Genomic DNA, 16,145 nt, shown 5'->3' with positions numbered 1-16,145 from the left:
AAATTATAAGCTGTCAAATCAGCAATTCTGAAGTATTGCCAGTTTCATTCTTCATAGTATTAAAACTTCCTAATTAGCTTTCATTTTTGTAGTACCCATGTTGTTACGAGTATTGTGCTGCATTTGTATTTTTTCCCATTTCTTTAAAATTGTGAAACAAAAATAAAAACATAACTATGTATAGATGAAATTGTGAAACATATGCAAAAGAAGAGTAGTGTACATGTACATTTTAAAGAAAAATATAAATAAAATAAACACCTACCTATATAACTCTCCCCCCAGCATAAGAAACAATCTTACCAGAACCATCCACATCTTCCCAGACAGTATCTTCTTCCCTACTTCCAGCCTATCCATGTCCTGAATTTACATTAATTATTGCTTTTTGTTTGTTTAGGCTCTTACCACATAGGTTTCCTTAATACATTGTTTTATTTTTTTAGCTGTACCTGAATGGATTCACCTATATAGTCTTAAGCACTACCTTTTTTGCTTAATACTCTATTGTTGAGATTCATCCCAGTTGATGCATAGATGCATATAACCATCACTTATTTCTTTTCACAATTGAATAGTCCTCCATTTTATGAATGTACATACTTTATTCATCATTCAGGGAAGCCTGGGTGGCTCAGCGGATAAGCGCCTGCCTTCAGCCCAGGGCATGATCCTGGAGTCCCAGGACTGAGTCCCACATCAGGCTCCCTGCATGGAGCCTGCCTCTCTCTCTGCCTGTGTCTCTGCCTCTCTCTGTCTCTGTGTCTCTCATGAATAAATAAATAAAAATCTTTAAAATAAAAAAAATTTATTCATCATTCTACTGTTGATAAATATTTGAATGGTTTCCAGTTTTTTACTGTAGCGAGCAGTGCTGCTGTAAATATTTTTGTGCATTATGTTCTCTAGGAATGCAAATGTTCAACTTTATGAGAAAATGCCAGATTGATTTACAAACTCCCAGTAGCATAGTGAGGTTCCTCATTCTTCCATATCTTCACCATACTTGTCATTCTCAAGCTTTTTAATTTTGGCTAATCTAGTTCATATGAAATGATACCTCGTGATTTTAATTTATATACCCCTGATTACTTAATGAGTTTGAAATGTTTTTCATGTTTATTGGTCGTTCGTGTTTCTTTTGTAAAATGCCCGGATAAATATTTTGGGTGATATATTGTTTTTTTTATTAATTGGTAAAAGTTTTTTAAATATTCTGGTCACTAATCTCTTAGTAGTTATGTATTACAAATATCTTCTTCCAGATTGTTTGACTTGTTTTTTCACTCTCTCTGTGATGTCTATTAGTGAAGAGTTTAATTTTAATTTTTTTTTAAAGATTTTTTTATTCAAGAGAGACAGAGAGAGGCAGAGACATAGGCAGAGGGAGAAGCAGGCTCCTCTCAGGGAGCCCGATGTGGGACTCGATCCCACATCCCGGGATCACATCCTGAGCCAAAGGCAGATGCTCAACTGCTGAGCCACCCAGGCATCCCTAATTTTAAATTAATAAAATTTATGTTTTCCTTTATGGTTCATACTTTCTGAATCATGTTTTAAAATTTTTTCTCAGGCAGCCCCGGTGGCTTAGCGTTTTAGCACCGCCTTCAGCCCAGGGTGTGACCCTGGAGACCCGGGATCGAGTACCACATCGGGCTCCCTGCAAGGAGCTTGCTTCTCCCTCTCTGCCTGTGTCTCTGCCTCTCTTTCTCTCTCTGTCTCTCATGAATAAATAAATGAAATCTTAAAAAAAATTCCTCTCTAACCTTACATCATTAAGATATTCTCCTGTATTTTCTACTAATAGATTTAGTTTTGCATTTACTTTATAAATCATTGATCCACCTAGAGTCAGAAGCATGTGTGTGTGTGTGCTAGAGAGAGGGAGATGTGATGATTTTTCTGCATGGATAACCAATTTTCCTGGCATCATTTATTGAACAGTTCATTGTTCCATCATCAGTCTGCAGAGTCCACTCTTGTCATATGAATTTGCATCTCTATACCCAGATTGCTCTTTGACTTCCATTCCATATCCCAGCCCAGTAGCCCATGGCCTCAATTACTATAGCTTTATGAGTCTTGATGTGTATCCAGGGCAGGTCCTGACTAATTGTTCTCAGGAGTGTATTGTCTGTCTCTGCTGCTTTGCTCTTGTATATAAATTTTAGAATCAGCTTCTCAAGTTCCACCTAATATTCTACTGAAATGATACTGAATCTATATAGATTTAGGGAGAATTGACATCTTTACAAATCAAAAATTTTTTTCATCTCACAGTGTTTCTTCATTTATTTATGTCTTCCTGGATGCCTTTTAATGGTTATATTTTCCCTGTATATCTTTTGTTACATGTATTTTTAGGTACCTCTCTCATAAATGACTTTTATATTTCTTGTGCATGGAATTACAGTTGACTTTCCTACTCCTTTTTTCCAAGCATCCTTGCTCATCATTCTTATTAACTTGGTAGAGTTGAGTGGATTTTCTTTGTCAATATTATCATCTGTGAGTAATGGCAGTTTTGTTTCTTCCTTACTCCTTATACCTTTTGCTTCCTTTTTGTTATTAAGCTGACTGGGTCTTCAAATTCTGTATTGAGTGGAAGTATCAATGGTGGACGTCCTTGTCGATATTCATCTTGAAATGTTTTTAGCATCTTATAGTTGAGTATATGTATTGCAGGGTTTTAATTTGGGGATTTTTTTTCTTTTTTTTTTTTCTTTTCTTTTTTTTGTCTTTCCTGCCTTATTTTGATTTGGTTCTTGTGTAGGTTTTGTTTGCTTGCTTGGTGGATACTCTTCATTGAATTAGATAGTTCCCTTCTATTCCTAGTCTGTCACAAATATGCATTATATTTTAGTAAAGGCTTTCTGGGTAAAATGAGGTGAACATATTTTTTTCTTTTTTGATCTATTAATATGGTGATTTATTTTAATAATTTTTCTGAAGTTCAAAAAATAATTTTTTTAAAGTTGAACTAATCTTGCTTTCTTGAAATAAACCCAACTTAATTGCATTAGTTGATTTCTAACATTAAACCAATCTCACATGCCTCAGATAAATCCACATTGATCATCATGTATCAGTTTTTTTTGTTGTTGTTGTTTTTTGTTTTTTTTTTAAGATTTATTTGAGAGAGCAGGAGGGGTAGAGGGAAAGAGAAAGGATCCCAAGCAGACTCGATACAGGGCTCAATCTCACAACCATGAGATCATGACCTGAGCAGAAACCAAGGGTCAGGTACTCAACCGACTCTGCCTCCAGGCACCCCATCAGCTTTTTTATACACCAGTATTTTATTTAACATTTTTTCATTTATGGTCATGAATGAGATTAACCTAATTTTGTGATCATCTATAACAGTCCTTTTTTCATTACATGTATTTCAAGTATAACTTTTTTTTTTTAAGATTTTATTTATTTATTCATGAGAGACACAGAGAGAGAAAGAGAAGCAGAGACACAGGCAGAGGGAGAAGCAGGCTCCATGCAGGGAGTCTGATGCGAAACTCGATCCCGGGACTCCAGGATTGTGCCCTGGGCCAAAGGCAGGCGCTAAACTGATGAGCCACCCAGGGATCCCTCAAGTATAACTTGAATAGAAAAGTAACAGGCATACTAAGAATACCTTTTTTTGAGAAATATAAGACTATATTATTAAGAATTGGCTGGGGCACCAGAGAGACTCAGTCTGTTGAGCTGAGTCTCTTGATCTCAGCTCAGGTCTTGATCTCTGGGTTATGAGTTCAAGCCCCACTTTGGGCTCCATGCTTAGCATGGAGCCTACTTTAAAAAAAAAAAAAAAAAGAATTATCTGATAGCACTGCTAGTTTAGTAAATCAAGTTTCAGATAATACCCCTATTACAGGGGATCCCTGGGTGGCGCAGGGGTTTGGCACCTGCCTTTGGCCCAGGGCGTGATCCTGGAGACCCGGGATCGAATCCCACATCGGGCTCCTGGTGCATGGAGCCTGCTTCTCCCTCTGCCTGTGTCTCTGCCTCTCTCTCTCTCTCTCTCTCTCTGTGACTATCATAAAAAATAAAAATAAAAAATAAATTAAAAATTAAAAAAAACACCCCTATTACATTGTATACCTTAAACTTATACTGTGTTATATATTAATTACATCTCAATAAAGATGCATAAAAATATAACACATCTATTAAAATGCAGGTGTGTTCCTTAATAAGGAAGGGGTGAGGAGCAGCATAGTAAAGGATGGAAAAAAACAACATAGACAATCATGGTTTTTGGGAATTGAGACTCAGACAGGTTTTGATAACAGAGTTGAAGCTAGGAAGGATCCAGAGAGTAGGAGACTGTCTAAAGAGGGCATGCCTAAATGAAATTTAGTAGTAAGAAAAAGGCTATGAGCAGACTTAACCAACATGAAGTCACAAATCTTCTCTCTCATGGGAGAAAATGAAAATATTCTTATCCTTAACTTTTGCTTAGGATGAACCATAAATTTCATGTTTCCATTAATGCTCTTTTTATCTTTCAGTTCAAATCAACATCAAATAAGAATGTATCTGTGGTAGGATGGATGGTGATGATGGCTGATGACCCAGAACACCCAGATCTCTTCTTGCTGACTGACTCTGAGAAAGGTGAACCATTAGAATATCTAGGGTTTAATGTACTGACTGCGCATAACATTCAGTTGGTCAAAACATAATTTAACTGGAATATTTGACCAGGAAGTTGTTGATACAGTTTTCTCTCTTGGGAGATCATTCTGTCGCATAATGTATAGTAATGATATCAATATTTTTAGGTATCAATATCTATTGTAAGTGTATTTTCTTTGCTGCATGGGCATAAGCTTGAAATTAAAAGCCCAAGTAATCCTTTGGGAGCTAAGAATCAGCCAGGGAGGGAGGGAAGGAGGGGATTGGGGAATCTATATGCAGTACCCCTTATTTTATTCCATGAAATAAATTATTAAATTCTCAATGTGTCAGAGATTTTTCTCTAATAAGTGATTTTTATTCCATCATTTTTAAGTAAATTAATTGGTTATTTAACTCCTACCACTTTCCAAATAAGTATAATAATTAATACTTTGATTACAATATAGAGAGAGACTTATGAATGAAATTATTGACTGTTGACCAGAGGAGTTTTACAAGTGGATCAGAGAAGTCAGAGGGTGGGCCCTGTGGAATCAGATCCTACCTCCTGACCCTGTGTACATCTTTTAAGGGGAGATCGCAGGCACCATCTGAATAGATCCATACTTGACTGCTGCTCTTCTTTCATAGCAACTGCCAGCTGTTGATAAGCACCTCAAAGGAAGCCAGACAGGAAATTCTTTCATGTCTGCCCAGAATCTTCCACTGCAGCAACTCACCACTAAAATTATATTTATTTATATTATATTATATATGTATACAATTAAATTTTGACCTCTATTTAGGTCTATTTATTTTTTAACAGATACTCTGCTGTTAGGATATGATAGCATTTTAAGTGAAAACTTAAGCAAATATATTGGATATGGAAAAAAATAGTAGCAAAATGTCTCATTTTGAGATGAAATGTATTGACTTACATAGAGAGTAAAGACTCCTTGCTCAGCATTCTGAATTCAAAGTCCCTGCCCCACCCCTCAAATCCCAAACATATTATTCATAAAATTACATTTTAAGGAGATCATTTTCGTTGGGCTTAGTTAACAAATTCTTTATTTTCTTTCAGTTTCCCTAGTATAGCTTGATAGTACTATTTCTAAGTAGCCAAGGTTTTTGTGACATCTATACTAATGGTCTCTTGTTGGGGGAGAAGAAAGTAGATAAATGACAGCTATGGGCAGCTTAATTGTACATATGCCTTATTCAGATTGATCTAATGACCACATCTGAGTTCAAGTAAAACAGTATTATTTAACATTAAACATTTGGTAAAGAAACTGTTGCTTCTGAAAATGGAAAGGTTCTTTGAGTGTTCCAGTCCCAAAAGAAAGCTCTGTCATGCCTAAAGAAAAGTCAGGCTCTTAGGCCATTGAGTGCAGTTATGAAGAAGAGAGTAGAATTCCATACTAATTGGGAAATAAAATGAACTTAGGTCAATGAAAAAAGGGAATAAAACTCAACTTAGGGCAGGCTTCAGTATATGAATCCTTTCTTTTTTCAGTTTATTACCTTAGTACATACAACCATATAAGATATATTTATTATGTGTCAGCCTTGAATTAGTCAACATAAATCCTAAATATGTACAACACAGATGAATTTCTAATTTTCTAAAAGAAAAAAGTAACTCTTCAGATTTTCCCAGAAAGCCCTTGGTAGACCCAGAAATCTGTAATGATTTTGGCAAATGTAATTAACAGCTAAAAGCATAGTTGATATTGGTGTTGGCTAATTAATTCTTAATCACATTGAACACCTAATGTTTAAGTGTTAAACATGTTAAAGTGTTTTGCTTGTAAAAACTTAATATTAACATTTTCTGTACTCTCAATCCCACATACAAATCTAGAGGAGCCAAACAATTTTTTTAAACATGTTTTAAAGAACCTTTAAGGAGACAAAAATACCTCTCTTCCAGTTCATAACCAGCACAACAAATGACTTTCTGAATAAATGATAGCATGTGAATGTAGCATAGAGAACTCTTCTTTTTATTTGTATTAGAAAATCAGGTGTTCGAGATAGAGAATTCTGAAATTGAGAATTCTAGTCATGTTTTATTTTGCTTTTTGATATCTGGCTAAATATTATATTTCTGAGTCCTTAAAATTTTATTATTTTCCTCTTGTTTTTAATAACTTTAGGAAACTCCTACAAGTTTCAAGCTGGCAACAGAATGAATGCGATGCTATGGTTTAAACATTTGAGTGCAGCCTGCCAAAGCAACAAACAACAGGTGAGCAGTTCCTCTCAGTCCTCCAAATTGTCTGTAACTTAGGACTGTCTTTAAAAGAGTTCCAAGGGTAGTAAGCAGACTAATTTTATGAATGAAGAGGAAAAATGATACTGTTTTTATTCTTTTTTCTTACTGACAACCATCAGCAAGACATGAAGTCCTCATTTTAGTGAGGAGATGGTCAATAAATAATGAACAAATACATTTTCACATGAACACTATATAAAGAACTATATATATAAACTAAAGAAAACAAAATAGAATTATGTGATACAGAGTGATGAGAATAGACACAACTCTATATAAATACAAGTGAGCAGCAGAGATCTCCCCGAAGACACTGACATGAATGACAAGAAAGAACAGTCCTTTGAAGATGAAGAGGGCAAAGGCTGGTGGTGGGCTGGAAAGGTCAAAGTTCCTGAGGCTGGAAGCAGCTTACAGTGTCCGAAAGAGGCCAATGTAGCCCATGTCAGTAGAATATAGTGAGAGGCAAAGAAACAGAGAGGTAAAGGGGTAAAACTTAGATGGCACTTTAATAAAAATTATTCTGATTCACCTTTATTAATAACCTGATGCAGGTTCCTGCAGTTACAGTGAAACCCAAGACCATTTGGATTTCTTTGTTTTTATTTTACTGACACAAAGATGGTCTAATTCAAAGGCTCTCTGCTGCAAGGGAGAATGAAGCCATGGTGTTGTTTTCCCCAAACCCTGTGGCAGATCTAAAGTTGAACCACAAATTGGTTAGAACATATGTAAAATAAACATCACTCCAATTGTGGAGATATTTGTAGACCAGTTTTTAGTTGAATATATTTGAAGACCATTGATTTCAGGTACTGAAATTCAGAAGTGTACAGGTAAATGTTTTCCATACTCTAATTTTGAATAATACTCTATGTAAGTTTACATCGCATATTAAAAGTATTTTTTGGGGCAGCCCGGGTGGCTCAGCGATTTAGTGCCGCCTTCAGTCCAGCGCATGATCCTGGAGACCTGGGATCAAGTCCCGCATCAGGCTTCCTGCATGGAGCCTGCTTCTCCCTCTGCCTGTGTGTGTCTTGCCTCTGTGTGTGTGTGTGTCTCTCGCGAATTAATAAATAAAATCTGTAAAAAATTAAAATTAAAAAATTAAAATTAAAAAAAAAGTATTTTTTACCCTGTGCTGTCAGGACCAAAGTTATTAACCCCCCCCCCTTTTTTATATATAAAGGAAGAAACTAAACTTCAGAAATATTAAATGACCTACACAGGGTCAAACAAATATCTTTATCCTTTAGGTCCATTCTTTTTAAACACTGTTAGATTAAGTTCTATTCTCTTACAATTTTTATTTCAAATATATGTATGAAAGACTAATAGCGGTATTTGGTATCATTTTTAACACCCTCCATTAAGGACATAAAATGCCATAGAACAAAGACTACTTTCTTGCCGTTGTCAAGTTAGTATCTGGGACGGAATGAAAGAAACAGACCTTCTTTTGCCTAGACTGAGCTTATGTGCAACTCAGCTTGCAGTCTTTAAATGTGCTTAAAGTATTAAGTATCGTTTTTTTAAAATCTCAGATTTCAAGATTGATCTAGACAGTGTATGCATACCAACATATTCAATTTCTTTTGCTTTATTAGTGGACTTTCCAGATGAACAAGTCAGCCAAATGTGTGTAAGTGAGTTTTATTTGTGTGCTTGGAAGAATCAGAGTAGTGGCAAATGTATAAATAAAAGCTGTAAAATCTGAAAATTTTTAGTAGAAGACGCTGATTCATCCAAGTACAACACCTTAAATCACATTTAAGGAACTTAGGAGGAAATAAACTTTATTTAAACATGGGTTTTGTATAACCAGATCTGAGAATTTATACTTTATAAACACTGGAGCAGTTTTATTATATTTGATTTATGATTCAGTTGTGATTGTATTATTGAAGAATTTTTCATTCAGAAGGTGACACATGTAAAGAAACTGCCCCTCCTCTTTTTATTGAGTATCCTAGGTTTTCAGAAAAAGATTACTAAAGTGATAGCTGTTAGGCTGGGTTTTTTTTTTTTTTTTAATTTGGTTAATTAACATGTATTATTGGTTTCAGAGCTAGAGGTCAATGATTCATTAGTCTTATATAAAACCCAGTGCTCATCCCATCACGTGCCCCCCTTAATGCCTCCACCTCCCCTTCAGTGACCCTCAGTTTATTTCCTGTGATTAAGTAAGCTGTTTCAAAGGATAGAGAAATGACCACTGAAGTGGGACTATCTCTCCCAGTACAACTTTAGGAAACAGATAGTAATGGTTAAGAGTGTTTTTTTTTTTTTTAAGATGGTGAAACTCTTCTTTAGTTTTTGACTAGAAGACTCATCAGCTGATTTTTTTTTAAACAAAATATATTCACATTTCAAAGAATTATTGTGGAATTTCTCCTCACTACAATGTGAACTCCATCCATGTCTTGTTGATATCTATACAGAATCAAATTAAATTCAATCCAGTCTATAAGCCTCAAACTTATATAACCTGTTGATTTTTCAGAGTCATCAAGTGTTATTAGATCAGAATTTATCTAACAATGAGTTTTGTTCTTTCATGCTTACTTTCATGATGACGTCACAGAGAAATGCTTAGTAATGTTCATTATAACATTATCTGTGCTGGTTGTAAAAATGTGCATACTGGAATTCCTGGTAACACATATACTGAGGAAATAGATGATGATAAGTCTGTTTGTCGGAGTGTCACCCTAACTAGACCTACACTTCTTTTCTCATTCATTTGTTCACTCAGCAAACATCTGCCGAGGGCCTTGCATTAGACAAGAAAGATACCATCTCCACCCTTTCTCTTGTTCCAATTTCAGTTTTTTGGAAAGGGAGTATTAACTCAATGATTTTCTCAAAAATGTTCTAGCATATTTTATTCATTATTCATAAATGATTGCAGTACCTTCTGTCAGATTCCTTTTTTAAAAGGCTATTTGGGCTTACTTAAATTGACGAGGAAAGATAAGAAATAGTACTTTGAAAAACAACTTTTAAATACTGTCAGTTTTCTAATGCTTATATTTTTAAGGTTCCTACAAACTTGATGACTTTTGAGTAGAAGCCTAAGAAAGAAGCAAGGTGAACTGTTGCCCCTGAATGAGAGCAAGGAGCTGATGAAAGCGCCAGCTATAAACCAGTTCTGTGCCAGGAGGAGCCCAGAGGCTCCAGGCTCAGCCTTTGGAGTTCTGAACCAAAAAAGCACTAATTTCAGGGAATGAAGTGAGATATTCCCAGAGAACAAATTGGAGTTACAAAACAAACTGCCATGGACCATGCTTCTTTTCTCTGAACTGACCTGCGGAAACCACTGCCTTAAAAGAATGAAAGGAAAACCAACATGAAACACCAAATAGTGTGTGTGAATCTTCTGGCGGTGCTGTGCTTGGAATAGATCGTAGCTAATTTGCATTTCTTTTAACTTTGTACTAATTTTGGAGGGGGGAATTGCCTTTTTTAGATACACTTTAAAAAGGAAAAACCTATTTCTTCTGGGTTTGTGAGGGGCTGGTTTTGAATGGAGGGGTTAAGATAGTCTGCCTGAGGAGGATGCTCCCAGCAGCCTACCCGAGGTATTTCAAGTAACCTGCTGCCTCACTGGCTCTCGCACAGAAGGAGGTTAGGAATTAGACATGTTCATAATGTGAGTTGTTGGGGTGCGTTTGGGATTGGGGGCGGGAGTTGTTTTGAATGAGGGGAGATTTTTTTTTTTTAAACACTAAACTTCTGAAACTTAGTACTGTATGGGGAACCTCATTTCCTGCAGGAGGCATAAAGGCTGAGTGTTCCTATTCCAAATGCTCTTTTCAAGTGGGCCCCAGAAAACATGGTTGTTTTTAGCTGGGTGTAATATTTAGCCTTCTATATGAACTTCTTATTGGACCACAGATCTGCTTAGTAAAGAACCGTAATCCCAACCTAAACTATTCTGAGATTTTACAATATTTTTTTTCAAGTTAATTGAATTATCCCTTCTACCAGTCACTGATGATTTTTGTCGTCAAGAGGATTTACTGATATTTCATCAAAACATTTTCTTTTATAGCATTTAATGTACACAATACCAGTTTTTTTATTATTATTATTTGTTTTCATTATTTTTGTTAAATACAAGATTCAGGATCACATTTGTTTAAAAGAGCTTCTGCATATGTATGTGTGTATGTATTTTATCACAAGGCACACAAAATAATTTTAAAAGGGAAAAAGGTGAAAGATTGAGATTCTGGGAATCTCAAGTATCAAAACTTTCCTTCTTCTATAACTTCCCTTTATTACAAAACACTTTTCTGAAAACTTACTATAGGTCCCGGCCATGAAACCATATTTTGTCAGTAGTTGACCAAGCTGTTTTGCGAGAGCTTTTTCATGCAACAGTGCATTTAATTTCCAGAGTAAATGTTGAATTCCAAAAAGAAAAAAGAAAAGTTTAAAGGTGAGCTGCCTTAGAGTTTTAACAAAAAAATGGCACGCGAACAAAGGCTATATGTTAGATGTTATAAACTCATGGGGCATCCTGTATTTTAGCAATGGCCCAGAATAAGAAATGCTTTTTGACTGATCTCTTCCAATAAACTTGTAATACTTTGGGCCTCATGTAAAATTTCCCACATTTGCATTCTTAGAGAATTTCAGACTTTTTTTTATCATGAATATTTCATTCTTGAAGCCATAAAACTTAAACATTAAATAGAAAATATTGCCCACAGAATAATTAGCTAAAAGTCTATCCAAAGGAATGTAGAAGAGCTTTTGGAAAGGATGTTAGGAGTTCAAATATTTTTCTCATATAGCAGAGTTAGAAATTCCATTATTTCTGGTTTTGTGGAAAGCGATATGGACTAGAGAGGGCAAAATGTTGCCTGTGCTAAGTGAGTTTTCAATTAATGATTTTCCAAGCTTAACCCATTTTGGGTACAGAGAAAGACACCACCTGCATAGCCAGCAGTATTACTATATAGACCTTGCACATCTTTCGTTTTACATTGTTTTTTTTTTTTAATTCTTAATTTGTGTATTTCTCTTCAGAAATAAGTGTTTTTAACAGTGTAAGTGCTTTTTAAAAAATACTGTGGATGAGAACCCTGTGGATTTTTTATTATTGTTTTGTTTGTCATAAATAAGCTAAAGTAGATAAATTTGTAGGTTAACCATATTTGGGGAGATTTGCAACTGGAAGTCAGAGCCTGACATACAGTTTTGCCAAAGAGAGCTAACCTGGAAGATGTGTTTGATATTTCAGCTCTAAACATTAAGGGATACTTGCACAAGTAAAGAATAATGTTCAAATTTGGTGAATAGCCCTTATATAGATTTGTGGCCTCTGACTGAGCAAAACCTTTAACATAAGTGTGCGGTAGAAGTAGCCATTGTTCTTCTATCTTCAAATCTGTCTATTCGAAAGATTAGACATAGCTTTTGAAGACTATTTTAGCATTTGAAGCAAATGGAAACCCGTGAGAGAAGTAAATTAAAATAGCATAGGTGAATTTTTTATCTATAATTCACCAAATGATATAATAATTCAAGCAAAGAAAATAGGTCACCAAAATATATTAAATATTTAGGTAGCTTATTAGTAGGAAGATGAAATTTTTTTCCTCTTATTAAGCTTATGCTTAATAAATTAGTAAATTAGTGACTCAAAAGCTGTGAAATTTCTATCACTATTAAGCTCATTTGTTTCTCCTAGCCAAGAACAACTCATTAGAAATTCCATTATAATTTACATTTAAGCTAGTTTATGATAAGCATAAATATTGGCATATTATGTGGCCTGGTGTAGTAGTATATAATACTAGCCAAAATACAGTTTGAGGCACATCTCATTTATTTCACTGTTTGTTTGAACATGGAAGCTTATTTTTCATACAGAAGTAACATTACTTTTTAAAATACAACTATAAAAAGAACTGCATAATAATGACCTTCAGACACTAGTTTTGGTTTCAGGCCCCCTCTGTGTTTGTACTTCTCTTTATTTTTTCAGAAGTATTATTTTTACTGTAATCTCCAGACTATAAGAATTGAAAGAGGACTGATCAAACACACCTTCCTATAGCATTTTCTTCGCTATGTAAATATGATTTGTATAAACATTACAAAAAGGGGTCCAAACAATTTGAGTATATTTTTTTTCTCCCTGGGTATGTGCTTCAGTGACCATTTGTTTTTCTTTGTAAAAATGCCATATGACTGTCCCACTACTTTTTGTGTAGACTCTCTTGGTATTGGGTCTTTCCATGGGTCAAGAGTTAGGATAGTCATAGCTCCCACGTTTTTATAAGTGACTTTATTCCTCTTCTGGATGACTTCTAGAAGAGCCCAAGGAGCACTACTGTTCTAGAAGGGAAAATGTTTGCCATCTGTGGTGTATACACTCCATGGATTAGTTAAACCTGGGCGCCCTGGGATTACTAAGATTTACCTGGCCGCATAACTTGAGCAGAAGTCTTTTGAGCTTAAACCTGCAAGCTATACCCCTTTCCTACTGAAAACAAAACTCTAAGGTATTGATCAGAAATCTATAATAAAAGTAGACTTCATCCATTAACTTCTTAAAGAATATTTCCACTATTGATTTCCTTATTTTCTGAGGCACATTCCTTTCCTCCAGTTTTTAAACCACCATATTACCTTCTTCTGCCAACAAGGGGTAGCAGTGTTGCTTCACAGAGGATAATTTTTAATAAAAGAAACCCTCTGCTTCAAAGGCTTTTGAAATCATTGGATCCCTTTTTGAAAGTGAAGATGAGCTCACCTGGGCCCCAGTGGAACTGTATGTAGTGCTGCTGTTGCATGAGCAGATGATACAGAGCGAGTGGTGAGGTTTACCTGGCCTTTTCAGTGACCTTCTAGGGCTTGCTCTCATTTTCTCTCCTTTTGTACTACTTTTTTCAAACATAGTAAATTTATGATTTTACAGCCAGAGTTGTATTCTGTTTTTTCTAAGCTTTGAGATACAAACATTTAATCACATTGATGAGCATTATTTTCCATGTGAAGTCAACCTTTTCAAAATGATCTAAGTCCTTTTTGGTCTTGTTCCCCTAAAAATGGCTTGTAACTAAAGTGACTTTTTTTTTTTTCCCATTTAGAGGATTCTGATGAAAGATCTGTGCATTGCAAACTTAGAGTCATTGAAAGCAATTTCAGTTACACCGGTATCTCAAGTTGGAGTGTGGGGAAAATTTGGTCAGTGCCTTAACAATTTGAAGACCAATTTTAGGGCATCGAGTATGACAATAATCATTTGCCCTCTTACTCCTCTTATTTCAGGAGTGTGTGCTATCCCTCTCTCCACCAGCTTACTCTTTGTCCCAGCAAGTGTAAGAGAGTCTGTACAGATGCCTCCAGGTAATTGTTGCAGCCTTCCATGGTCTTGAGTCTTTTTAGACAAGCTCCCTCTCTGCTCTTCTCCTGCCAGGATAGGAGATTAAAAATATGCCCACCCAAGTCAACCTTTAGATGAGTACTTATAAGAACAACTTTGAAGAGCATCCATCCAGCTGAGTTTGTTTTTATTTTGTGGTGTTGATGTTGTTTGGAGCATTGATTTAATTATGAGGCTTTTCAGAAAATCCCTAAAAGAATACATTGCAGCCAGAAGGATTATTTGTTGGGGTTTTATTAAAGCTACTGCAATCTTGTAATGAGATTTGACCAAAAATGAGATTTAGATTGGTTCATTCTCCTATTTAAATAAGACTCAGAACAAACAGGCAGTCACTTAACCTACCAGATATTGTTTCCTTGGAAATACTGTGTCAGGAAGGTGAAAACAATGTCAATATTTAAATTCAAAGGGAAACTAAGAGACTAAACTAGCTTTCTTAGTCAAAACAAAACTTGGAGACATTTTGCTTCTCTGAGACTCTTGCAAGATCTGGAGCTACTGTTGTTCAACTGAGTTAAGATGCTATTTTCACATATTTTAAGGACTAGTACATTCCAGAATAGGGAAGCAGACGTAATTGTTAAAGCCAAAAGAAGGGTTGACTGATCTTTGAGGGTTACTAGCAGAATTCAAATTTTGATTCTAGTCATTTGGCCTGCAAAGTGGTGACGAGATTAAAGGAATGGAATGCATAATTAGAATGCTTTGGGACTCAACTTTTTTAATAGATGAGCCGAAAATTTCATAAATATTACCTGTGCTTTAGATCCCAGGTAACCAATGCTGTTTCCCCTAAAGATATCACCTGTTAGGACTATTCACAAATATAGTCCAATAATTATTGACTTATCAGGTGTGACACAGTAGCTAATTATAAGTCATCAGACTTTCAAGAGTTTCTACATTTTAATTGTTGACAAATTTATTGTTTTACAGCCCACGGAAGTGTGTATGTGTGGGGAGGCGGTGGGGAGCTTGTTCATAATGTAATCTACAGGAGATAAACATACAGGAGATAAACATCTGTGGGGGTAAATATCCAATGATGATAATATACAGGAAAACACAAGCCATTTTTATTCTTCTTTATCCCAATTAACTTGAGGTACTCCCAATGATGAAGCTCTCGATTGCACTATGACCTCCCTGAGTGATGTGCAGCTTGGTTCCTCTCTCACTTTCTGTTTCTGTTTAATATGCAAATGTGAGTGTGAGATCTTCAGTGTGTTTGCATAAGCTAACTTAAAATGAATTTAAGTACAGTTTTCTGAAACATTTCTATTGAAATAAATTACTTAAAAATACAGATTGTGTGGGGATAATTTGTTGCCATATTTACATTTTTATCATTAACATTTAAAAGGCATTTTATCATTAAGTTTTAAATAAGTGATCTAACTTGATCTTTTTCCCTTTTCTAAACTAGTTGACGAGGTTTTTGTTGTCACAGGAAGCTTCTCTCTGAGTCCTGGAATGGCTCTTGGCTCTGGCATGCTGACAGGGTCTGGAGGAATAAGGGTCATAGGTCTACTTTTTCCAGCTTCATCCTCACCTCCCAAGTATATGATATATGAGCAATCACCAAAAAGGCCTTCTTTGCTAATATGTCCTGTATTTCAGTAGATTCAAGGCATGACGTTATCCTGTATGAAGTACAGAAATAGCTGTACTGTAGTCAGCCTCTAAGTCATTGGCTGAGGTGTTGGTTATGCCCCATCTAAGAATTCCACATGAGCTTGCCTCCAAGAATGAGTTTTCAACAATTTCCTCTCTGACAGCCTCTGAAAATGTTCACTGTCCCTGTATCAGAACCAAAAGAGCATCAAATCTCCGATGGCG

The 16,145-nt window shown here is 35.5% G+C and overlaps 1 protein-coding gene across 8 annotated transcripts in view; it reads left to right on the top strand.

The window, feature by feature from the left end:
- RALGPS2 (Ral GEF with PH domain and SH3 binding motif 2) overlaps positions 1-15,610 on the top strand; it is a 158,409-nt gene extending 142,799 nt beyond the window's left edge. For all 8 annotated transcript variants that reach the window (XM_049112183.1, XM_049112182.1, XM_049112188.1 and 5 more), the window contains 3 exons: positions 4,509-4,614; positions 6,783-6,874; positions 9,942-15,610. In XM_049112183.1, the coding sequence (XP_048968140.1) occupies positions 4,509-4,614; positions 6,783-6,874; positions 9,942-9,971 (228 nt within the window). In that variant the 3' untranslated portion in view covers positions 9,972-15,610. The remainder of the gene's footprint in view (positions 1-4,508; positions 4,615-6,782; positions 6,875-9,941) is intronic.
- The last annotated feature ends 535 nt before the right edge of the window (positions 15,611-16,145 follow it).

The sequence above is a fragment of the Canis lupus genome, chromosome 7, assembly GCF_003254725.2.
Source record: "Canis lupus dingo isolate Sandy chromosome 7, ASM325472v2, whole genome shotgun sequence".
Classification (NCBI taxonomy): Eukaryota; Metazoa; Chordata; class Mammalia; order Carnivora; family Canidae; genus Canis; species Canis lupus.
This window is presented reverse-complemented; position numbering and strand designations above follow the sequence as displayed.